This window comes from Urocitellus parryii, chromosome 10, assembly GCF_045843805.1.
Source record: "Urocitellus parryii isolate mUroPar1 chromosome 10, mUroPar1.hap1, whole genome shotgun sequence".
Taxonomy (NCBI): Eukaryota; Metazoa; Chordata; class Mammalia; order Rodentia; family Sciuridae; genus Urocitellus; species Urocitellus parryii.
The window spans coordinates 76813477-76838797 of record NC_135540.1 but is presented as its reverse complement, the minus strand read 5'-3'; the positions used below and the strand labels follow the sequence as shown (position 1 = coordinate 76838797).

Below are 25321 nucleotides of genomic sequence, written 5' to 3'. Positions count from 1 at the left end.
CTTGTAAGAATCTAAATGAAGTTCAAAAGTTTAAAACTACAAATTACATGATATAAAAAATTGTACCTTAAAAATCCCCAGTAGTGGGCTGGGGTTGTAGCTCAGTTGGTAGAGCATTTGCCTTGCATGTATGAGGCATTGGGTTTGATCCTCAGCACCACATAAAAACAAATAAATAAAATAAAGGTATTCTGTGTGTCTACAACTAAAAAAAAACATGAAATAAAAATCCCCCGTAGTAGAATGTCAAAAATAAAGACAGGGGCTGGGGATGTAGCTCAGTTGGTAGAGTGCTTGCCTTGCATGCACAAGGCCCTGGATTCAATCCCCAGCACCTATCTAAATAAATAAATAAATAAAAATATATGTTAAAAAATAAAGACAGGCGAGTGAAGGGCATAGAATACTACTATTTTGGCAACACTCTATGAGTATAATTATAAGAATTAAGAAAATATTTGTGTAACTATTACTATAATTTACAACAAGACATCTCTATTTAAGATATCTTTGGTATACCTAAAAATAACCCTGTTAGTATAAAATCATAAAAGAAGTTAAAATCATAAAACAAAGTTCTATTGTAGCAAAATTTCTCTTTACAGACATGCAGATTGGGTGTTTAAAAAGAGAAAGAGAAGTAAAAAAATAAACTATTAGAAATTATTTTCTAATCTAGAATGTCACCCAAAAAAAAAAAAAAAACCTGGAGACAATGTGTGACAGAGAAATTTTCCTTTATATCATCTGTTTAAAGTAACTAACTAGGCATAAAATACTAATCTTATATACCAAATTTTCACTTCCAGCAGAGTAACTGAGATCAGGAAAGACTAAGGCAGATGTAATTTCATTTTAACTGGAAAAGGGAGAAAACAGGGACACATACTTCATTTTACCACCATTCATTAGATTTGTTTCAAGGACTGCAAATATAATTAAAACCAACTCACTTTAAAATCTATAATCAATTCATATAATGTATTACTTCTCAATAAGGGATTTAATCCTCAATCTGAAATCATTTTAATGGCTATTACATCAACACATGCACAATAGGTTCCAGTTAAGATGAACATATGCATTTATTTCTCTTCTTTCCTGAAATGCCATGGATATAGACCAAAAATTCATATGTGAAGCCATAAACTCCAATGTGATGGCATTTAAAGGAGGGGCCTATGGCAAGTAATTAGGGTAAAATGTCATCAGGAGGGTAAGACCTTCATTATGGGAATAGTCTCCTTCTATGAAAAGATGCCAGAGGGCTTGCCCTCTTTTTCTCCTTCATGTGAGCCCAGTGAGAAGGTGATAGTCTACAAGCCAGGAAAAGAGCCCTTTCTGGAACCCAACCATGCTGGCAGCTGGTCCTTGGGCTTCCAGACTCCCAAGGCTGTAAGAAAATATATTCTTACTATTTAAATCCATGGAACTTTGTTCCATTAGCCTGGGTAGACTGATATATCCACTAAAATGGTCATAATGGGAATTTTCTTTTTTAAAAAGGCATAAACCTCTAAGTACAAAGAAAACAGGAAAAATAAGAGAAACAACATTTTGGGTGCTAAAATAGAAGAGATTAGTGGTAACTGATTTCAACAAACTCTAGAATCTTATAGCAATGCTCAGGGAAAGTGAAAAAGGAACCACTGTGGAAAAGCTCAGGAACTGACAGTACCAGATATCTTTGGAAGAAGAGGGCAGAGGTATCGATCCACCCAAATGCAAACTCAAGTATGAAACTACGCAGGGAAGGACTGGTGGAAAGTATGTTTCATAGAAATTAGAGCCCCTGGGCTCTACCACGTGGGCAGTGGACTGGAGGTTTATTCAATGGAAAGGGTAAGAGAAGAAGTCTGCATTGGGATATATTACAAACATTATGGACATACAGGAAAAAAACTTATATACTGAATGTTGAGGTTCCCCAAACTTTCCTCCCACTTGGCTTCCAATATGCTAAGAATTAGACATGTATTATCTAAACAGAGACTGGACAATTCTCTGAGAAATTCATCTGCATCAGGGGAAAAATTTTTAAAAACAGCCAGGCAAGATTACCTTATCCAGAAGTCAGAGTCACAAGCTCTACCCATAATTAAAAGGCTACCCATACACTCCATTTGTATATAAGAATGGATGGTCATGAATGAGATATGAGGACATTCTTTACCATCAAAGTCAAAAGAGATAGAGGGAGGGAGGGAGACAGAGAGAGAGAGCTCACATAGAAGAAAATACACCCATGAGAGGCTCGAAACCAATAAAAAAGAAAACAACTCTTAGAAATGAAAAAATATAATGTCACACGTGAAAAACACTCCATAGAAGGGCTAGATGATAAAACTGAGGTGTTTTCTTAACAAGCAGTCAAAAGACAAAAAATAAGAGAAAAGATGATAAAATGAGGATGGTCTAAGAAGAACATCTGACAAGAAAATAAAAACAGAGGGGAGGATATTATTTTTTAAAAAATCATTAAACTTTCCCAAAATTAAAGGATATAAAGTCCCAGACTGAAAGGGCCCAATGAGTATTCAGCATAATCTATAAAAATAGGCATACCCCTAGGCATGTTATCATGAAATTTTAGAACAGAAACAAAGATCCCAAAAGTGTCTAGATAATATAATAGAGAAATTACATTTTAGGTTCTGAGATAAGATCATATCCAACATAGAATCTGACTCCCACTGAACAAGGGATTGACATAATACAATTGAAGTTTATCTAGCTAAGACACTCAACATCTCCCCTCAGCAGGGGGCCGTACCCAAGCTCAATTTCCCATGACAGAGGTAGCTCCCACTCAATGGCCTTCTGGGACTAGATAGCTAGCATTTTCAAACAGCTCCTTTACATGTCTAACAAGTAAACCAATGTAGTATGCAAACAGCCAGCTTAGCAATTTATGTGTTTCCTCACTGACAGAATGGCTCTCATATTATTCTACTGGGGATGAGAGCAACAGGGGATGGAGAAGAGGGCAGAGGTATCGATCCACCCAAATGCAAACTCAGCTGTGTTGAGTAGACCTCCCAGCACACTTCTTTATGAGCATTATAAGGACCAAAAGAAAATTATAGACATGTTTAGGGATTATACTCAGCCCAGTCTGGTTGAAATACAGAAAAAGAACAAGAAATTTTTTTTAAAAAAGTATATACCAAAAAACACATGGCAAAAATCACAGATTTGCCTGGAGCACTGTTAAGGAATTTGGATTTTATGAGAAGGAAAGACAGTGGTTAAAAGGGTTGTAGTGGAGGTAGTAGTGGTCCAAGAAGAGCAGCTTCAAGTAGAAATACTCTATTTTAGAGTAGACCTTGAAACCAACAGAAGAATGTCACAGAATAGGTAGGGGCAATGCTAAGCAAAATCCATGTGCTTAGAAAACAGTCTACTTTCTATTTAACCGTAGAAGCACTTTAAAGAATTGCACCAATAAAAACTAAAAAAAGAATAGAATTGCCTGTTTATTCAAATAAATCTGGTTTTTCTGGCTTCTGTAATACCTGTGGATTTGTTTGATGCTCTCCTTCGAATTTCTGTCACCATTAGTCGTGAGACCTGGGTTGTGAACTGCAGAAGATCAGAAAACTTTTCTGTCATTGTATTTGGCGGAGCATTTCCAAAAACCTATGGAGAAAGAACAATTTTAATGAAGTCTTATTATCTTTTTGTGTATGTTTGTGAATTTCAAAGTGTGGTATAACTTGAAGATCAAGTCACATAGTATAGTTACACAATAACTTTGGGTCTGATTATGTTTAAAACATACCTCTTTTAATAGATCACATCTAGACACATTTTCTCATATGTATTAAATAATTTGTTGAATATGATTAAATAAATTACATATGATTATGAGAAGAAAAGACAGCGGACCTTTATTTATTTATTTAATATATGATTAAATAAATAAAATATGTGATTAAATAAATGAAATCTAAAAGCCATCATCTATACATCTAGGGGAGTTAAAAAAAAAAGCTAAAATTTGCCTACTGATATTACCCTAAAAACTGTAAAAATATATTTTTCTTGCTACAGAGACAAATGAAAACATTGCCCTTGAAATCATAAAGAAATAATTACTGACTACCTCTCTACTGTAGCATTTTTCTGCTATCCATCGCATATTTTAAAGGTCATCATAATGTAATTCTTTGTTTGCTTTTTGTGTATACAGACGCTAGATTTGTATTTTATGAACTATTTGAAACACTGATGAGGAAAAAAAGACATTATCTACAAAATCTGAATCAATCTCAATGACAAACTTTAGAAAATACAACCCTTGTCTGAGGAAACCTAAATTGAGAACTTACAGAAAGGGATAAGGTTCAAGGTTCGTCAATGGTAATCAGACACAGTGTGAAGGAAAAAGTGTAGAATGATCTACTGCTAAGTCCTGGGCTGAATACAGAATTCACTAACTTCACTGTGTATCTCAGAATTGATAAATTCTAAATACAACAATTTCCAAGATAGACTATTGTGAAAAAGAAAGGAATAAAGGAAACAAATAGAAGACTCTTAAAATTGTTTTCACAAAAACTTAAGACAAATGACCTTTAGAATAAACAATTCTTAAAGATAAGGTGGGAACTGGTTCAGCAAAGAGAATAAAAAAATGAAACCTGGATGGGCCATCATAGGAAAGGAAATGGTATTTTAATGGCTATATATCAAGAAGTACCGTAAAATATTATTTTTAAAGTGTTTTTCACAACTGAAAGGAATTTCTTTCTAGAGCCATTAAACACCTCACCACTACAATGCTCTTTTTGTATTCTTATTACTGTCCAAATGTCACTAAAGCCAAGAAACCCAATTAATTCATGTTCATATTCCCTCCCAAACTACCTCCTTTTCTTTTGTAGGAATGTTCCCTAGATATTATGTGTTTCTACTTTGGCTGCCCCCACAACCTAGTTACAGACAATATTCAAGTAGCACTGGAGGATAACATGGGAACATATGAAGAAAGGAAGAAAGAAAATAAAACTAATATGCAAAAAAAAAAAAAAACACCCAACCCTGAGGCTAGAGACATGGACTGGGGAAAAAAGACTACATAAAAATAAAAGACCAGGGCTGGGGTTATGGCTCAGAGGTAGAGCACTCACCTCGCATGCGTGATGCACTGGGTTCTATCCTCAGCACTACATAAAATAAAGATATTTTGTTCACCTATAACTAAAAAATAAATATTAAAAAAAATAATAAAATAAAAGACCAAAAAGACCTCTATGTTTTTCATGTTTTGGTCATACGTTTTGGCTCCAATAAACAAGAGAAAAAATTTAATCGCACTATTCACAAAGATAAGAAAAAATGTATTTAAGAAAGTATTTATATTTGTCATATCATAATATAAAAAAATTCTCCCAAAGATCTTAATAAAAAGATATGAAAATAACATAATATCCTTTAATAGAGACCGTTTCCTATGTCTTTATAACAGGTACTACTATGGTTCCTAGAAACTCCTTCGAATTAAGTTGAAAACACTAAATAAAACAATTCCTTTTGTCCAGGAATCCAGTCTATTCAATTAAGTTAACAAAGGAGCATTTTTCACTAATCTCAAAAAACAAATAAATGTATTTTTCAAGAACTACTCAATGAGCAGGGCATGGTGGTCCACATCTGTAATCCCAGCTGCTCGGAAGGCTAAGGCAAAAAGGATTGCAAGTTCAAAGCCAGCCTCAGCAACTTAGAGAGGACCTAAGCAAGTTAGTGAGACCCTGTCTCAAAATATAAAATAAAAATGGCTGGGGATGTGGCTCACTGATTAAATGCCCCTAGGTTCAATCCCAGGAATGTTTAAAAAAAAAAAAAAAAAGAAGAAGAGGAAGAAAGAAGAAGGAAGAAGTAAGAGGAAGAAGGAAGAAGAAGAAGAAGAAGAATTGCTTAGTAATTTTTTTTTCTATTTTGATATGTACTGTGTGGTTGAGTTAACCTATCATCCACTAAATAAGACTCATATTCTTTAACAAACTGTAGGTAAAACTGAAAAGCCTAAAGATGACACATGCTTGAGTTCTCCCTCTATGCAAAAATGAATGTCTTTTTAATGGAGTTGTTTATAAATATTCCTATTATTCATACTCTATTGATGTGTATCATACTTTGCTCTTAAGAAATAAGAAGTGGGCTGGGGCTGGGGCTCAGTGGTAGAACACTTGCCTAGCATGTGTGAGGCACTGGGTTCAATTCTGAGCATCGCATATTAATTTTTAAAAAATGAATAAAATAAAAGTCCATCAAAATCTAAAAAAAATTAAAAAAACAAGAATTAAGAAGTATTTTATTTTTAAGAATTAAGACCACTTTATAAAACAAATAGTTAATTCTTGTGCATTACAAGAATATTGGTATTCAAGCAGTCTTTATGCTGGGCAAATACATTGTTGAAACTGCAATTAAATTTTCTCTCAAACTCTGATATTTACTCTTATTTTGTGTAAAAAAAATTTTTAAAAGAACTACGTTCTATTTGCTAATCTAAAAATGAACAAGCGCTGTTCTCTGACATAACAGTATTAGTGTAGTAAACACACAACACTGATTCATGCACTTATGCATTTGCAAATATTTATGTGCCAAACATTTTCTAAGAGTTGTGAATACAAAGGTAAATAAAGCAAATATTCCACTGTTCATGGAGTTTACATTTTAGTACAGAAGACAAATGTTTAACAAGTTCGTTTAGATATTAAAATTAGGTGGGAGTAAAATCCAGTGATAGAGCATGTGTTTTGCATATGTGAGGCTCTGGATTTGATCCCTGGTACAAAAAAAAATACTGAAATTAAGACTTTGTTAAGACAGTGATGTGTAATAAAGGAAGTAAAACAGGGTAACTAAAAACAGAATGCTTGAAGTGGGAGAAAGGTTGTGCAAAGAGGTCTTTGGGTGAACCACAGTGATGCCAGACGATGATGAATGATGACACAAGGAAAGAGGTTTCCAGAGCTGGGTAAGACCTCCATGTGGGAAGAAGCCTGGAGTGTTGGGAACTAAGAAGAGGCTGGTCAGGTTGGAACACTCTGTATGAGAGGGGAAGTGGTACAAAATAAGGCTGGAGAGATACTGGAACTAAAATCTAAATCAGATAATGCTGACTGTAATAATAATGTAGTTAAAAAAAAAAGGAGTGTACTTTTTGTAACTGACTTCAACGATTAAATTTTAAAACACTAGGTATGTTTTCACCAACTAAACAAAAGCCTCCAACATGTATGTAAGTGTCTGTCACAGGGGATGGAGCATAGCTGAATTCTACTTCTCATTTTTAGGAAAAACTTCCCTTTTGGTTGTTTCTTCATCTGTCAGGGGAGAGAGCTGGGCAAGAGGAGTCAACCAACACATTCAACTGAAAAGGGATGATTCCGTAATATGATTTGTGACATTCACAACTCACAGTACTAAGAAACAAAAATACCTTCTAGCACATTCTATAAAAATGCAAATAATTACCATATTATAAGCACCTGCAATGTGCATAGTACTATTCAAGCATTTGATATGTCATTTAAATCTCATAAAATCCTACACAATAGGTGATATTAGTATCCACATTTTACAGGTAAAGAAATTAAAGGTTAGGGAAGCTAACTTAAGCCAGGAGGTGGCAGAGACAGAATTTAAAACTAGGTCTGTCTGATTCTAAGCTGGGCTCTTAATCAGTCAATACTGTATTTTCTCAATTAAACTTTGTATGAATCCTATCACTGTAACATACTGTTCCCCTACAGACAAAACATGGTTTGTTTTGTTTTATATAGTTTGTTTTGGTTTTGTTTCTGAAAGGAAGGGGATTAACCCAGGGACTTCCAGATGCTAGGCAAGTGTTCTACCACTGAGCTACCTTCTCAGCTCCCACAAAAGGGTCACTTTTAAAACTCCCCTAATAAATTTCAGAAAATTTCCTGGCAACTCTTCAATTATTTTTGGCATTCTCAAAGCAAATTCATGGTGCATCAAGTAGAGGTTCAAGAAATATTTGTTATTGAATGATGGTAGTCAACAAAAATTTAAAAGACAGGCTGGAATATTAACAAATTTTTCTAAAATAGAAGTTCATTTCTTAAATTTTTATAATTTCTAAAATTCAGTAATAGGGTATTGATTATCATTAGTCCTTAAATAATTTGCTATGAATAACAATGCTAAAAAATTAATAATAAGATCTAATTACATTATTTCATACTGTAAATCGGTTAAGACTTTCCCTCATCTTACATTTTTTTCCCCTTTTGTTTGCTTCTGAGTACCACAAACTGAAGAGAGAAGAAATAATGCCTAACTCACACCGTGAGAACTGCATTCTCATTTGCACTGGGTGCCTTTTCCATCCAGTTTTTCCAGCAAGTCAGGAAGAATCCTTGAGCATTTATTTCAGGGGTGAATCCAGCAAGTGCAGTGTCACACAGACTGAAGCCATACTCAACTTATCAACTGTATTGATCTTATATAATAAGTAATAAAGCTATAACAGAATAGTTCCTCTGATTTTGGAGCTCCCTTGTTTAATACTAAACTTCAGTATCTTCCCTCCAAATCCAACAAATTAAAAAGTAAAGATTATTTCTAAGGAATTTAAAAAGAACACTGTACTCAATTTAGATGTTTCTCACATACAAATCAGAAATAAGTTAAAAAACAAGGAGATTCTCTTAAATATCTAGATCTAGATTATTTCTAAAATACATAATGATAAAAAATACTAAGGTAATTAACATTGGTAGTAAATGGATTTTTAGACAACTAAAAGGGCTACTCATTTTGAATAAGTTTAAACCAAGTATTTTCTGTATATGCTTTTGTTCTTGGGACTAAAAGCTTATTATTTTTTAGAATTCTGAATAAATATTATTCAGCTTACTCTCATATACCGCCATAATCTTTCAGTTTGAAAGAATCAGTGGGAGGGAAGACAGCAGCAGCCTCCTGGTAGGGCTGTGATGAAGACCACAGGAGGCATTTCAAGAACCCAGCATGAAACCTGACCCAAAGAAAATAGTCAACACATGTCATTTCCCAACTCATGTAAAAAGCAAACATCATACACTGAAATAATGATTAATCATTCTTTAAAAACTATCTATAGATGGCCAGGTCTAGCAGTATTATGGCTTATTCACCATTAAGCACAAATCAAGATTCACTTTAATTGTGAAAACCTAACTGATGCAATACATGGGAGACATATATGTGGGATATTACTTAATAATTCATGTTAAGAGCTGAGAACAGGGCTACAGGTATAGCTCAGTGACAGAGAGCAATTGCATAGCATGCAAGGCCCTGGGTTCTGACCCCAGTATAAAGGGGAGGGGTTACAAACGATTATTCCCATAATTGCTCTAAATGTATCATTGTCTTGTAAATGTTCATAAGTCTGAAAAAACAAAACTACTTTAAACGGCACAGTAGCCAATAGCATATCATGACATTAATAAAAAAAAGATCAAAAATTAAACAAAATTTTAAAATCTCAGAACTGATTCCAATATAAATTAAAGACTTATTAGAACAGAGCTTGAAATAAAGGCTTGTCCACAGTTAGTTTCCTCTCCCATTTTAAAAATAACTCCCACACCTCTCCTCAAGTTCCTCTCTAACACCTCCTCCCTTCATCTTTCTCAGCAGATAGTTAGGACTCTAAATTCATAAATTAGAAAATGTGTGTTCTTTAAATGGATTAATGTTTCCATCTTCTTTCCATTATCAAACACATGCCCATTGATGATATGTAAACTAATCTCTTTGTTCCTTCCTTTCAGTTCTGCCTATCTGCTTCACCAGCCCAGCAAAATCTCAGTCCCAATAAATCAGGCATTTCCCTTCTCTTGTTCTACAAGAGATTTGTATGAAAAAATCCAGCATAAATTTATTATCTTTAATGTTCACTAGACCCTCAAAACTAATGGATTCTTTTGTTGCTCTTGTTCAACTATCTCTTATTTCTGGGTGTCTCTTGGATTCTCTTATATTGATATTCTAAACCATCACAAATTTCCATAAGTCTCCTACTCAATCTGTTTACTCCAGACTATCAATAGGCCATATCTTCTACAGATGACAACAGGAATCTTAAAAGTCATCAAGCAAGATCTTACTTACTACCTAACATATAAATTTATATTCACTTCTAGCAAAATCTGTTTTCCCACAGGATAAACTGTCTTTCTCCTATTCAAGGCTCATTCATCCACCTATAATTTGACTTCACGCTCCCCCTTTCCTCAATTTATTTTCACTTTCTCCTGAAGGTTTCCAAATTTTTTGCTCTGCTGGTTTCTTCTCTTTTCTTTATGAGTATGCCTGCATCTCTCCCATCTTTCAAAACAAAGCAAAACATTATAAACATGTAAACAAAACCCCCATTATTGTCAACTTCACCACTGCTGTGGCTTGGCTATGCTTTGTACCTTAAAGGTTCATGTGCTGGAACTAAGATGTTAGAACCACTAAGAGATGGGGTCTAGTGGAAGGTCCACCCTCACAACTGGATTAATGCTGTATCACAGGAGAGGATCAAGTCCCATGTAACTAGATTAGTTTTTAGGAGAATGGGTTTTTATAAAGTGAGGCTGCCTCATGTGCTTGGCCCCTTCTGTATACAGCTTGCTCCCATTCTGCTTTTCTACCATGTGGTAACACAGCTAGGCGGCCCTTGCCAGCATGCCAGTGCCACGCTGTTTGGACCTTCCAACCTTTTAAAAAATTAAGTACCCAATTTCAGGTATCTGGTTATAGCAACACCAAACTGACCAAGATAACCTCTATCAATCTCTTATGTTCTACTTTCTTTCTAATTTCTCAAAGTTTAGCATATACTTACTGTCTGGTCTCAACTCAGATTCACTACTCAACTCCTCCAATGTTTTCTGGCTAAACCACTCTAATGAATTCCAATTCTGAAAAATCCTATGACCAAATCCTCATCTTACTGGTTCTATTATATGTGACAGTGTTGACTGCTCTTCATCAGATTTTTATCTCAAGTTGTTAAACATCAACCTCTCTTGGTTCTGTTTTGTTACTAACCAGCTCCTGTTCAGTATCCTTTAGGGATTCTCTTTCTTTCTTTCAACATTTATTTCTCCATTGTTCATCTTTAGCCTGCTGTTCTTCTAACTTACCAAAATGAACCATGAGTTATCTCTTTTGCCCTTCTAGAGTTTCAACTGCAACATTTTGTTAATGGGTCCCCAAAGCATGTATTGAGCCAAGTCTCCTCACAGGAGGTTCTAAATGATTGTTAAAAACCTCCACCATGGAAGCTCACAAATAATTTTGACCCAGTGTCCCACACTGATCTGCCCTCTAAAACCTGTCTTTCTCAGCAACTGGTGAAAACAATCACCAACTTTCCCAAACTGGAAATGTAGGAGACAACCTTGCCTTGGCTCCTTCTACTCTTATTCTATTGTTTAAACTACTTCCTTGGCACTGTATGCCTCCAGGAAAAAGTATTAACTGTGAACATTACTTATAAAGCTATCGTGATCTGCTTCCTATCCATCTCAACAGTCTTTTATGTTTTGCCTTCCTTGATGTAAAATCAGGTTTTTAGATGGCTGATGGATGCTGGCACATATAAACATGCTTCTTGCTTTTTGTCTTAATTAATCATTTAACTTCTATTACCTTCTTAATTAATTTAGCCCTGTTTATCTCCAATCTGGCTAATGGTTATCTTTTAAGAACTCAAGAATCCATCACATTCTTAAGAAAGACTTTCCTTCTCTGTTCCCTACAGACTCTTCAGTAACTACGGTACCTACAATTATAGTTATACTCATTCTTTCTTATTGTTTTATCTGTTTTTGTGCTTATATATTCTTATGTGCAGATTTACATGTTTATCTTCAATATTATACTGACAGCCTTACAAGATTAGAAACTACATTTCATCTCAGAAATGCCAATGCATAGTGCAGTATAATATAATGTACACTTATTTGACAGAAGTTCACTGAATGACTTTGTAAACACACAAAACAGAATAAATGAAGGGACAAAACAAGCAAACAGAATACACAAGGTCAATCTCCCCCCTTCTGCTATCAACATTAGCTGATAGATTGGTCTGTGTAATACATAACATGAACAATTACTTTAGCATAAATAGTTTATAATCTTTGCTTTTGTCTTCTAGAGCTTTTATTTTTAATTCAGTAACAAAAATAATAATATATACAAGTTCCTAAGGGAAAATATTTATTGTCTTATGTATATTATCTTATTTAATCCTTATAAGGATTATATCTACCTCATAAGGTAGATATTCTTATTTTACAGCCAGGAAAATTAAGGTGATTGCTAATCCCCAGTGCTATTCCTAGAGAGGAAGAACAGGGATATGTGCAAATTGAAGACAAGACATTGATTGGTGAAAACTAAAGATCAAGTGAATGTCAACTTTCTGAACATGAAGTACCAACCTAGTTCTTCAATTTGGCTATACGAAAACACTACCAGTTAGGCTAATACACTCTAGGCAGATTGGACAAATCCCCTACCTGGGATATCAATATACCCAAAAGAAACGATTTATGGATAATATTAAGACTGAAGAGTCACACTGGGTGTGGTGCTGCACACCTGTAAGCTCAGTGTCTTGAGAGGTGAGGCAAGAGGATCACAATTTCAAAGCCAGCCTCAGTAACTTAACGAGAGCCTCTGTCTCAAAATTAAAAATGAGAAGGGTTAGGGATGTGGCTCTGTGCTAAAGTATCTCTGGGTTCAATCCCTGGTACCAAAAAAAAAAAAAAAAAAAGTACATGTGGCGGGTGAGGGGTATCTAAATAAGTGGTAAGATAATCTTCCTACTTAAAATGTTCAGCTTTGCACATAATTTCCAATGTTTCAATATTTCATTCCTCAATAACACTAACACTGAGGAGAAATAAAGTGCCTAGAAATTTTCAGAAACAAAGACAGACTAACAGAATGAACAATATAAAGACCAAGTAAGACTATTGAGCCAGAGATGTAAGACAGAGTCAGGAAAGAGATAAAGAGACAAGAGTGGAGAAGGAAGAAATAGAGCCGGGGAGAAACAGGAGCAAAACAAAACAAAACAACAAGAAAGGGTAGAGGTGGGGGAAAGAATAGCAGAGAAAGGGAAGACAGAGGGAGATGAAATCAGAGAGAGAAAGAGAGAGAGAGGAGAGAAGAGGGGAGGGGAGGGGAGGGGAGGGGAGGAGAAGAGACAGGAAGAAAGAGAAATAGGATGGGAGGGAGAGAAGGAAAGGTAGGGGAGGAAAAGGGGCAGGACAAGGGCAAGAACTAGAAATAGAAAAAAGAAAAGAGTGAGGGAGACAAAGAAAGGAGAAAGAAAGGACAAACAGAGAAAGAGATACATGAGGAGAAAGATAGAAACTGTAAAAGAGGTCTAGGGGAAACTGAGTTCCATAATACTGGAAATAAAAAGGTGACATATTGATGTATTAAGAACTATGTAATGTTTTGAATGACCAACAATAAAAAAAAAATAAAAAATAAAAAAAAAAATAAAAAAAAAAAAAAAGGTGACATATTACAAGTTCATTGTTTAAAACATATTTTTAGTTGTGGATGGACACAATAACTTTATTTTACTTATTTACTTTTTATGTTGTGCTAAGGGTCAAACTCAGTGCCTGATACATATTAGGCATGCTCTACCACTGATTCATTTTTGAGCAATATTTACACCACAGTCAGTGGAGAGTAAACACTGAATATTGTTTATACAAATGGCACAACCATGTGAAAAGGATAGGAGCATAGCATGCATTAGACAGTGTGAATATGTATGTTATGGCTTAGTGGGTCAGGAAGTTAAAAAGGCAAATTCTCATATTCCTTAGTAGGAGGTCAATTAAAACTGAATAATCAAGAAATGGCAGTTAAAGCATGCTATTTAAAAGCGTTAGTGGTAGCAGCAACTAGCTATAGAAAGCAGTAGGAAACTATAAAGCTGTAGAACTTTTAAAAACTATGTACTTATAAATCTTTGATCAATATAAAAAAGTGATTTTAAAAAGCTCCAATAAGACTGTTACATATAATCACCAAAATACATTAAGACATTAACTCTATTTAGATTTTGTCTACAGCCTATACCTATTTCTTTGCTGAATCTCATAGAAAACAGGACAAACCAAAAAAGCAAACCAATAATATTTAAAACTGTACAAAGAACATGGTCAAGTGTACCATTTGGTGCAAGCTCGCCACCTTCAAAACAATAGAAATAACACAAATGTTAATTTACAATCTTCATCCTTCCAAAGCTCAGCCATTATAGGAACATTTCACAAACCTCAAAGCTTTTCTTTTATCTGTTAGGTTTCACCAAGTATAGTTCATTCTGACCAGGTTTCACATGAAGTCACACTGATTTACAGCAAATTTCTAAATGAATGAAAATATTAAGAGGTCATCCTATAGTTTTTTTTCTACCTATGACTTACCATTTACCTTAAGACTCCTGTAAGGACATCCGGTCCTGCAAGTTACATTTGGAACCTGGTCTTACCCTGTTAAACACTGGCAGCATCATGTATAATTTCTCTTCTTGTTCCTTCTGAGTCATGTGCCGGGGAGGATGGCACAGCTCAGTGAAGAGACGGCGGAGGTGCATCAGTCCCAAGGCATTGTCCTGCGGGCTGCACTCCTCCTGCCTCGGCCTCCCCATGATCCTCTTCACCATGTTCATCTTGGCTAGTTGGTGATAAATACTTCTAATTCTGTAGAAAGATGTCAATGCATAACAGTCAAAATGTCACCACCTTGACCAGGCTGAGCATGCATTTAAGAGCCTATAAAAAGTCCTAAAAATAGAAAATTCTCTCTAGTATAAGCAAAGTTAATTTTGATAAATCTCCCTGAATGACAAATTATGAATTATGGGAACTCAAAAGTTCCTTCTGGCTTTACTACATTTTATATAAAATATAAAACATTAACTAGACAAATAAAAAATATTTCTAATAAAGTTAACTATATCAAATTCAACAAAGTGATCACAAATGTTGCTATCAATATTACTTTATTTTTAAGTATATGTAAAAAAGAATGAAACAAATAGAAAGTTCTCCCTAACCTCAAAGAATCCCCAAACTCAAAACTACCAAAGTCTTCTATAATGTTATATCAGTTTTTCTAGATAAGTAAATTCCATGTGCCTGATGAATAGTTTGTTACAGTTTAAAAATGTGCAAATTAAGTGAAAGAATATCACAATGTATCTTATGAATCCATAAAGAAACAGTGAAAATTACCACATAAATAAAGAACACTTTCTCAAAACAAAACAAACAAAAAACCCTTAAGTAAGTTATATTGATTCCTTTTGTGAGTAGTGATGAATATTTTTTTTCTTTAAAGTAATAACAGCATAGAAGATATTGAACCACATATGGCAAGGATAACTATGGTTTCATGAAGTATATTTCAGGTAAGAGTGAACGAGCATATATTGAATTATAATGTAAAATCTACCCTTTGCTGGAGTTGGATTTAAAAAATAAACTAACCACTGAGTTAAAGAATACACAGAATCAATAACACTGAGCTTTTAGAAAGCATCCTTAGATGTTTTCAACCACTACTAACTGTGCCAACAATTAGCTAATTTCAGACACAAAAACAGGATATGTTACAAAAGGAACCAGGAAGACTGGGAGAACATTATGGATATGCAGAATCTGGATAAAAAGCAATTTGCTTTTATAATCTGTAGGGAAGCAGTCATAACTTGAGATTCATTTTTAATTTTGCTGCATAACTATACAAACGAGATGCCATTTCTTAAGAAATGAAAAAGTACTTCAGAATACAGTTTTATTTACTAAACACCTGCTTATTGATTTTTTAAAAGATAAGAATAAGCAACGAAACACACTTGCACTTGAGAATTTTTAGTGAACTCCCTATCTGGCTACAGGAATATGCTTCTGTACTCTAGCTCCCTTGCAAGAGAAGAGCAGGATGTAAATCATAGGTGACGAGCAGAAAGATATGCTCTGGTTAGAGCTCTGTCATTGACTAATTTGTACTGAATGAGTACTGCACAAAGAGAACTCAGTACATTCTCAAGTGCCCAGATGCAGGACAGAGTGCTTGGGCACACAGGCTAAGAGCTGAGTACATTTAACTACAAAATAATAGAAATCAGTCCAATTCAAAGCTATCTAACATATTCATTCTTGGAAAATATTTAAGTCTTCCAAACATTAACAAAATATCAATCTATCATATACTCATCTAGTTCTGAAAATTCCCAGAACAAAAATAAAATTGGAAGTGGACTATGAAATTTTTGTAAATTAGTTAACATTTCAGATTATTCACAGCTGTATTCTCAGCCTATAGCCAGTGTTCCTAACTAGAGACTGTGAATGGGACTTAAGGGATTCATGATTCTCTAATACTTAGAAATCTTTTTTCTAAGAGATCCCAAGCTTTCCGAAGGAGTCTATGTGTCTATGTCAATTAAAAAAAAAAAAGTCAGGAATCAAACTCAGACCATCTCATCTGCTCCTCATTCCAAGTTAAGCAAGTGAACCAAAGAGAGGATTAACTCTGCCCTTTTGGGTTTTTTTGGTATTGGAGATTGAACCGAGGAGCACTTAACCACTGAGCCAAATTCCCAGCTCTTTTATGTATTTTATTTAGAGACTAGAGTCTCCTTGAGTCGCTAAGTGCCTCGCCAAGTTGCTGAGGCTGGCTTTGAATTCTCGATCCTCCTGCCTCAGCCTCCTGAATCACTGGCATTACAGGTGTGCCACCACAACTGGCTAACTCTGCCTTTTTGGTCTATGTTTATTCAAGTATAATTCAAAAATAAAATGTGTTTATACTTAAAGTATAAAACTTGACATTTTAATTTAAAAAAATTAAAGAAATATATTTTTTTCGTATTTATGGGGCACAGTGTAATAATTTGCTATGCATATGCAATGGGTAAAAAGCCAAACAGAGTTACCAGCATTTCCACCTCCTGAAATGTCTATCATTTCTTTGTGTAGAGAAGCTTCAAACTCCTCTCTTCTAGTTCTTTATAAAACATGTAATAAATTAATGTGAACTAGAGTCACCCTACTGTGCTACAGAACTTGAGAACTTATTCCTCCTCTGTAACTGTATATTTTGGTATCTGGTATCCAAACTTCCTTGACATTTTGATATATGTATACACTGTGAAATAATTACCACAGTCAAGTTCATAACATTCATAATCTCACAGGTTACTATATAATTTTTTTTCAATAGAACACTTAATAGAACAGTAGTGCTGTAACTACTGCTGTACACTACTTTGTACTCTTGACCTGCTAGCATCTCCCCCTTTACTCCTGCCCCTGGCAACCACCAATCTACTCTCTGCTTCTAGGAGTTTGACCATGTTAGATTCCTTATGTAAGTAAGATCATACAGTATTTATATTTGTGCAACTGGCTTATTTCACACTAAACATAAATTCTCAAGGCTCTGTGTGTTCTCCCATGTTTTTGCAAATGATTGATTTCCTCCTTTTTAAATTTTTGAATATTATTCTGCTAGGTATACAATCTCACCTCGTTTATTTAAAAAATCTATTCATCTATAAAGAAACATTTAGGTGGTTTCTGTATCTTGGTTACTGTGAATAACCCTGCAACAGGCATGGGAGAATAGATAGCTTTTCCAAGATACTAATTTTATTTCCTTTGGATATATACCTAGAAGTAGGATTGCCAGATCATAAGGAACTTCTATTTTTAAGTTTTTAAGGAACCTCTATACTGTTTTCCATAATGGCTATACCACTTTACATTTCCTGTAGCCTTCAAGGGTTTCTTTTTCCCACATTCTGGCCAGTAACTGTTATCCTTTGTCTTTTGGACAATAGCCATTCTAACCGGCCTAAGGTAATGTTTCACTGTGGTTTTGATTTGCAATTTCACTGATGATAGAAGATGTTGCACATGTTTCACAAAACTGTTGGTTATTTGTATGTCTCTTTTGAGAATTGTCAATTCAGGTCTTTTGGTCCATTTTTAAATCAGGTTATTTGGGTTTCTGCTTCTGACTTATATGAGTTCTTTATGTATTTTAGATCTTAACCCCTTAACAGATATTGGTTTGCCAGCATTTGATCTCATTCTATAGGCCACTTCTTCAGAATATTCTGTCCAACAATAACAGAACACACCCTATTTTAAGCTCACAAGAAACATTAACCAAAACAGACAACATCCTGGGCCATAAATGTATCTTAACAAACTTAATCATAAAAAGCATCTGACCAGTCTCAGAACACAATGGAATTAAATAATCAATAATTGAAATACAACTGGAAAAGCCCCAATGTTTGGAAATTAAACAACATATTTTCAAATAACACATAGGTCAAGGAATTGTCATAAGAAATTTAAAAACATAAACTAAATGAAAATAAAACTTATTGAAATCTTAAAAACGCAGCAAAAGCTGTTGTTCTTAGAGGAAAATTATAACAATAAGATGCATACAACACAAAAGAAGAAAATCTACAATTCTGTCATAGGAAATTAGAAGAAGAGGAGCTGTGTAAGTTTAAATAAACCCAAATAAATGAAAATAAAATAATAAAAATTAGGCCAGAAATCAATGAGATTAAAAACAGGAAGGGAGGCTAGAGTTGTAGCTCAGCGGTAGAGCTCTAGACTCATACGCATGAGGCACTGGGTTTGATTCCTAGAACCACATACAATTAAGCAAATAAAATAAAGGCCCATCAACAACTAAAAAATATTAAAGAAAAAGGGGGGAGATGCAGGAAGGGCTACAGGTATAGTTCAGTAGTAGAGCACTTCCTTAGCATGCATGAGGTACTGAGGATCAAAGCATGCCCAGCAAATGAATACACTCTCCAAATGATTAAATAAAATAAAAACATAAACAGGAAGACTACAGGGAAAAATCAACAGAACCAAAGGTTCCTCTTTGACATTATCAATAAAATTAATCTAAATACCACTACCACATGACTGGTATTCTGCCTTGATTCATCTCTCCTATAGCTCCTAAGTTATCTTCCAAGATACATAGTCCCATTTTTTCTGATTTAAAACCTCTGTTGATTCTCTATTGCCTAAGAATAAATTGAAACACCTCAATCTAATATCTCTAAGTTTTTATAAACTCTGTTTTCATATATTTACCCAGGTTCATCTCTCACTAAGCCACCTCTTCTACTCAAAATTGTGCCACCATGAAGGCATGCCCTACCTTGACGGGTTCTTTCAATTCTCTGTATGTTTAGATAAACTGTCTTCTCTGCTAAGCATGACCCTCCTCCTCTGCTTTTGCTAGCATTTCCCAATCTCCCCACCCTCCAGCTCTGAGGTTACCTTCTCAGAGAAGAGTTTCCCAAATCTCTAGGCTGTTTCTGGTTTACCTTTGATCCCACCAGGGTACTTTAGAGTTGGTTATAGGATATGCACCATTAAGAGAGACAGTAATGGTTACTCAGGCTCTGCAATTCAAGTCTTGGGTTCAATTCCTAGTTGCAATACTTACTTAGTGTGTACCTGATCAGAAACCTGATTTCTGGGTGTGATAGATTTACTGTAATTTGTGAAAATTACATCATCAAAACACAAAAAAATTAAAACTTTATAATTTATGTATCTTAGTTCTACCTATAGAAAGCCTTTAGAGAACTTCTTAAACATCTTCAGAATAAGACTACATGAACCTTTTACTCTAAATTGAAAAGTTTCTTAAATTATTTCTTGCTATTTAATTATGAATCTCTCTCATAGTAAACTATGAATTCCTGAACATCCAACTGTGTTCTTCAAATCCGTAACACCTCACTAAGGATCAGTACATAGTAAGAATGAAGGAATGACTAACTGATTTCCATAGCTTTAGTAAAAGTATAAATTTTAAGGTTCCTCACTATCTGACCGTACTATATGTACGATCGACACTGTTCATTCCCCATAATTCTACTTTAACTCCATGAGACCAGTTCAGTGCAGTCTCTCTGCTCTGCCTTCTCACTCAGGCCAAACTATCTCTCAGGAGGCTGGGGCAGGGTTCCCCTCTAGCCCCTCAGCATCTGAGTATTTACTAAGCATGCTAATCTCAGTTCAAAGGTCTTTCTTCTAAAAAGCATTCCCTAACCCAGTTTCAGTTGTAATCTTTCCCCACTTCCCTTTGTTCCCATAGGACTGTGTCTATCTTTATCATAGAATTTATCACACTATGTGTAAACTGTTATTTTGATTGTCTTTTTTTCAACATTGAAGAAATAATATGAGATTATGGAAAGCAAAGATACTGTCCATTCAACACCTTATGATTTGTTTAAGTTCCATTTTATTACCTGAAAAGGAAATAAGATAATTTTTGTTAAAAGGTGTTTGGTACCCCAAAGTATAATTTAGGACATTTTTTCAGGGAATACTTGTATAAATTCAGAAATTAAGAACTACTCATGTGAAAGCAGGAGCAGAAAGGGAAACAAATAACAATAGTGATAAGTATGGTTGTTAAGCAGACAATGACAAAACAAAAGGCAATAAGCTAGAACTCCCAGAGGGAATTGAGGCATCAACAACAGGCAGAGTACCAAAAGCATCCTAAAGAGGAAGCAGCTCGCCAGTACAGAACAAGTCATGACTGAATGAGGCTGAAATATATATCACTGTGGCTTGAGAGTAAGAAATTCAAAAGACTATACAGAATCATATCAATGAAACCTCACAGACAAAATATTCAAAAAGTAATGATGACATTAATAAAAATAATGATAGCAAAATAAATGTTGGCTTCTTCACAGACTGCTACATAATGATGAGGGTTTTTATTCTGAGTTCTTTTTTAAAAATATCTTTATTTTGTTTATTCATTTTTATGTGGTGCTGAGGATGGAACCCAGTGCCTCACATGTGTGAGGCAAGCGCTCTGCCACTGAGCTACAACCCCATCCCGTTTATTATGAGTTCTTATAATTTTATTCTCAAAATTTATCCATATAGATAAAATTTGCCCTTTTGATTAGTCATATACACAATGATGCTTTGGCTCAAAATATTTTTTAATTTATCACCATTTTATTACTTGAAAAGGAAATAAGACAATTTTTGTTAAAAGATGTTGGGAGCATTATATAAACTGCACTTAAAACTCAGTGTCAACATGTACTATGTTTTACCTAAAGCAGAATTACCCTTACTCATTTGCTTTATTTCCTAAACTTCCTCAAAATCCTATGACTGCTACTAAGTGTGAAATCCATTCAAGAGATAGAATCTTCACTCCTAATAATCAAAAGAATGCATTGCAGACCCTGTGGCTGAATCCCAACTCACAATTAATTGACATTTAATCCCTTAAGCATCTACTACATATAAGGCACCATAGGAATACCAACTCTAGTTTTTACCCCAAATAATGGAGGGTCTATATTCATTTTTTCTAAACTTCCAAAAAGACAAGCATGTGACTTCCTTTAAAAGAGACCTATGAGTCTATAATGGGATAAAGTCAAATCTTTACAAGGCAGAAAAAGATTGCTCAAAATCTGATGTGCACCTCATCTTGAAACTACATCTTCATCCACATCCCTCATCAATCCCATGTTCACACCACATCACTGCTGCTCTCTCAACATGCCATGCAATTTCACACCCTGGATGCTTTCCCCAGTTGGTCTTTCCTTTACCTGAAATGCTAGAGGTAATTGCTTTCTTTTTTCATTTTATTGTCTGGCAACCTATCTTTGATAGTATCTGACCCTCCTTAACCCTAAAGCAATTTGAATATATCTTCAAGTTAGTAATTTAATCATTAATTCAAGAGCCATATTTATCAATGCTTGCTCCAACTTTCCCTGAATCTCATTCTGTTCCTGCCACGACGAGCTCTACTTCAGGTAGCTTATATTTACTATGCTTTTGCCATTAGAGCAATTAAAAACATTAATTTGAAAAATAAAAACCTTTTACATATTTAGAAAAAAGCTTTGGAAAATACTTCACAACCTCAGGGTAGAGAATTTTGTTTAAAAAAACACAAAAACTACAAAAACATACACAAAATCAACCTTATCAAAATTAAAATGGTGTGGCACAGTGGGACTCACCTATAATCCCAGCTCTCAGGAGGTTAAGGAAGGAGAATCACAAGTTCTAGTCCAGCTTGGGCAACTCAGTGAGAACCTTTCTCAAGATTTAAAAAAAAGTAGGGGCTGGGATTGTAGCTCAGAGGTATAGTACTTGCCTAGCATGTGCCAAGCAGTAGGATCATTAAAAAAAAAAAAAAAATAGACATTTCACAGAAAAGAAACCACACATAAATGAAAAGCTATACAACCTGGTTACCTGATTAGTAGTAAAGGGAATGCAAATTAATACAAAAATAAGCACCCTCCTTCCTTGCCAAATGTCTACTTCCTAATTCCTAGGATCTGTAAGTATGTTGGTTGACAAGGCAAAAAAGGAATCTGTACAAGTGATTAAATTAAGGATCTTGAAATGAGGAGATTATTCTGTATTATCTGAGCAAGAGTAATCACAAAGTGGGAGAAGCAGAGTGAAAAGTGAGACCAGATGTGACCATAGAAGTAGGGTCAAAGTGATGTGGCTACAAAACAGGAATGTGGACCACCAGAAACTGAAAAGGGCAAGGGACAGATTCTGTCCTAAAGTCTTCCAAAGGACTACAGCTCTATGGACACCTTGACTTTGGCCTTGTAAGACCAGTTTTAGATTTCTCACTTCCAGAACCATAAGATAATAAGTTGGCAGCTGCTGCTTTAAGTCACTAAGATTGTGGTGATTTGTTACAGAAGCAATAGGATACTAATAATAATTCTATATTGAAAATTTAATGGGACATCAAATTAGTGAAATTATAAAGAAAACAGGTTGTATTTTTTGGGGATAGTGTTTATGGACTGGCATTTATAAGCATACCACATGAACAAATAATTCCACTCCTAGGTACTAGCCCATTCATTTCATATGCACAAAGACATGTATACAAGAATGTGTATAAGAAGCATTATTTTCATCATGGAATTTGAAAATAGTAAGTGTCCATCATTAGGGGATGCATAATTTTTTGACATATTCACATAATTAAATGTTACACAGAAGTAATAATAACAAACTACACAAAGCAGTCTGGGTAAATCTTGTAAATGTTGAATAAAAACATCAAGCTGTTAAAGATAACATAATCTATGATACCATTTTTAAAATAAAGCTTCCAAACAAGTAAAACTGTAAGATTCCTATACACATTGTTTTGCTTGTGTGTATCTATATATTATGTGTATCTATAAACTATCTTTTTCATTTTGCATATACACATACCACTGAACAGAAAATTCTAGGTCACTTCCAGAAGGAAGCAGGAAACAAGATGGAGAGGAAATATACAAGGAAATTTTATGGTATTGATAATATTCTACTTCTTAAAGTTTCATAGCAGGTCATTCTATATTTCATAAATTGTTACATATACACACAATTGATTTTTTTCAATTGCCTTGTCAAAGTCCATGTTTTCATAAAATAAATCAGATTTTACTATTTGCAAACCTAAGCAAATTTTTACCACACACATATATCAATTGCTAAATGTTACATTTACATTTTATTTTAATCCATCTTTCTATTTCAGTCTGTGTAATATTCTCTTCACTCATAGATTGCATGGGATCATGGAAATCATTTGTATTTTTTTGGTAGCAAATTACCTCCTGTGAACTGTTTTTTTTCTTAATTTTAAAAAATAAGAAAAAAGTACATTCCTTGCTTCATCTAAAACATAAAGATAAATAAATAAGAAAGGACAGTCATTTCTGAAAACCCTTTGCAAGGCGGAGAGCTTTACCTGAGGCAAATACTCTTCAATTCACCAAGTTTCTTTCTCAGCCTGTCAAATAATATATCCCTTTTATTTTGAGGACTGAATCCAAGTGTCATTTTTTTCCCCCATGAAAATCTAATTGGCCTCTAACTAAAATATGGTCTCCAAGGTCATCAAGTAAAAATGATGATTAAGACCAGTTTATTTGTTTCTGTTTTAATATATATGCATTTGTACAGTAGGTCCGTAATTGTGAAGCACATGAAAAAAACACATCTCATACAACCTTAGCAACATTTCCCCAGGAAAGATGGTTCTGAAATGAGAGGTGACTACCCTAATGGTTAATAAGTAGAAAAAATGGGACTTGAACTCATTCTTTCTAATAGCTCTGTGCACATACCCTGTGTGCATGTCTGTTCCATCATCTCACATCCACACATCCTAGATTCACATATACTCCCTCTCAGCACACACTTGGTGGCCACCTCAAGCCTTTCCACCAGGGTTGTGCTAACAATCAATAGCCAATATATAGCATGATCCCATTTGATGCTATTTCTCAACCCACCACAGGTGTAGCAAAAGCATTTTGGAATTTATGGAAGTTACCTCCAGTGAACAAGGAACTCTACCACTTTTCTGTGAAGATAAATTTACTGTCAGGTTAGTGACCTGTGTTTTATTAGACTCAACTTTTTAGTGTCTGTCATTGTACCCAATACACTGAAGATACATAGTGTCTAATCTATAGCTGGATGGAAAGAGTGAGGCAGGGAATCTTCCTGCTGACAACAAACTTCTTATCTGCAAATCCTCTACCCCAGTTACTTTGTGTGTGTGTGTGTGTGTGTGTGTGTAGAACGAATATATATATATATATATATATATATATATATATATATATATATATATATATAATCTACCATTCATTTACTTAATTGGGTATATGAACAAGAAAGATCAAGAAACATAAAATTCTCAAAATATTTAAAACAAAAATGGTGATACAAATATGAATATCAAAGACGCGAAAATTACTTGTTGCTAAATTTATGCCCTTTACTAATCAGAGAATTATTGTTTCCCTCAGAATTTTTGCATTTGGTATTAGACAAATGTATATATGTTTTCGTGGTTGGAGAGGACACTCTATCACTAAGAGAGTTGAGGGAAAAGATCTGGAGAGCAGAAGGGTAGATGGAGAGGAGAAAATAATAGAAAACTACATATATCTACCCTTCCACCACACCAAAACACAAGAATGATTACCACAAATAGCCATGTCCTAATTACATCATTTCACTGTTGATCACATGTAGGCTATTTTTAAAAATGCCTTTGGGGTAGACAGAGAGGAGAAATGCTATTCTTATCATTTAGCTATTTAGTGTTTTATAAATCCATCTGAAATATTGCAATATTTAAAATATATTGCTTCTCTAACTTCTGGGAAAAT

The 25321-nt window shown here is 34.5% G+C and overlaps 1 protein-coding gene across 2 annotated transcripts in view; it reads right to left on the bottom strand.

Moving 5' to 3' along the window:
* LOC113177471 (WD repeat and FYVE domain-containing protein 3) overlaps positions 1-25321 on the bottom strand; it is a 238746-nt gene that overhangs the window by 142885 nt on the left and 70540 nt on the right. For both annotated transcript variants that reach the window (XM_077803562.1, XM_077803563.1), the window contains 2 exons: positions 14546-14756; positions 3516-3639 (listed from right to left, as the gene is read on the bottom strand). In XM_077803562.1, coding sequence (XP_077659688.1) covers positions 3516-3639; positions 14546-14725 — 304 coding nt within the window. In that variant the 5' untranslated portion in view covers positions 14726-14756. The remainder of the gene's footprint in view (positions 1-3515; positions 3640-14545; positions 14757-25321) is intronic.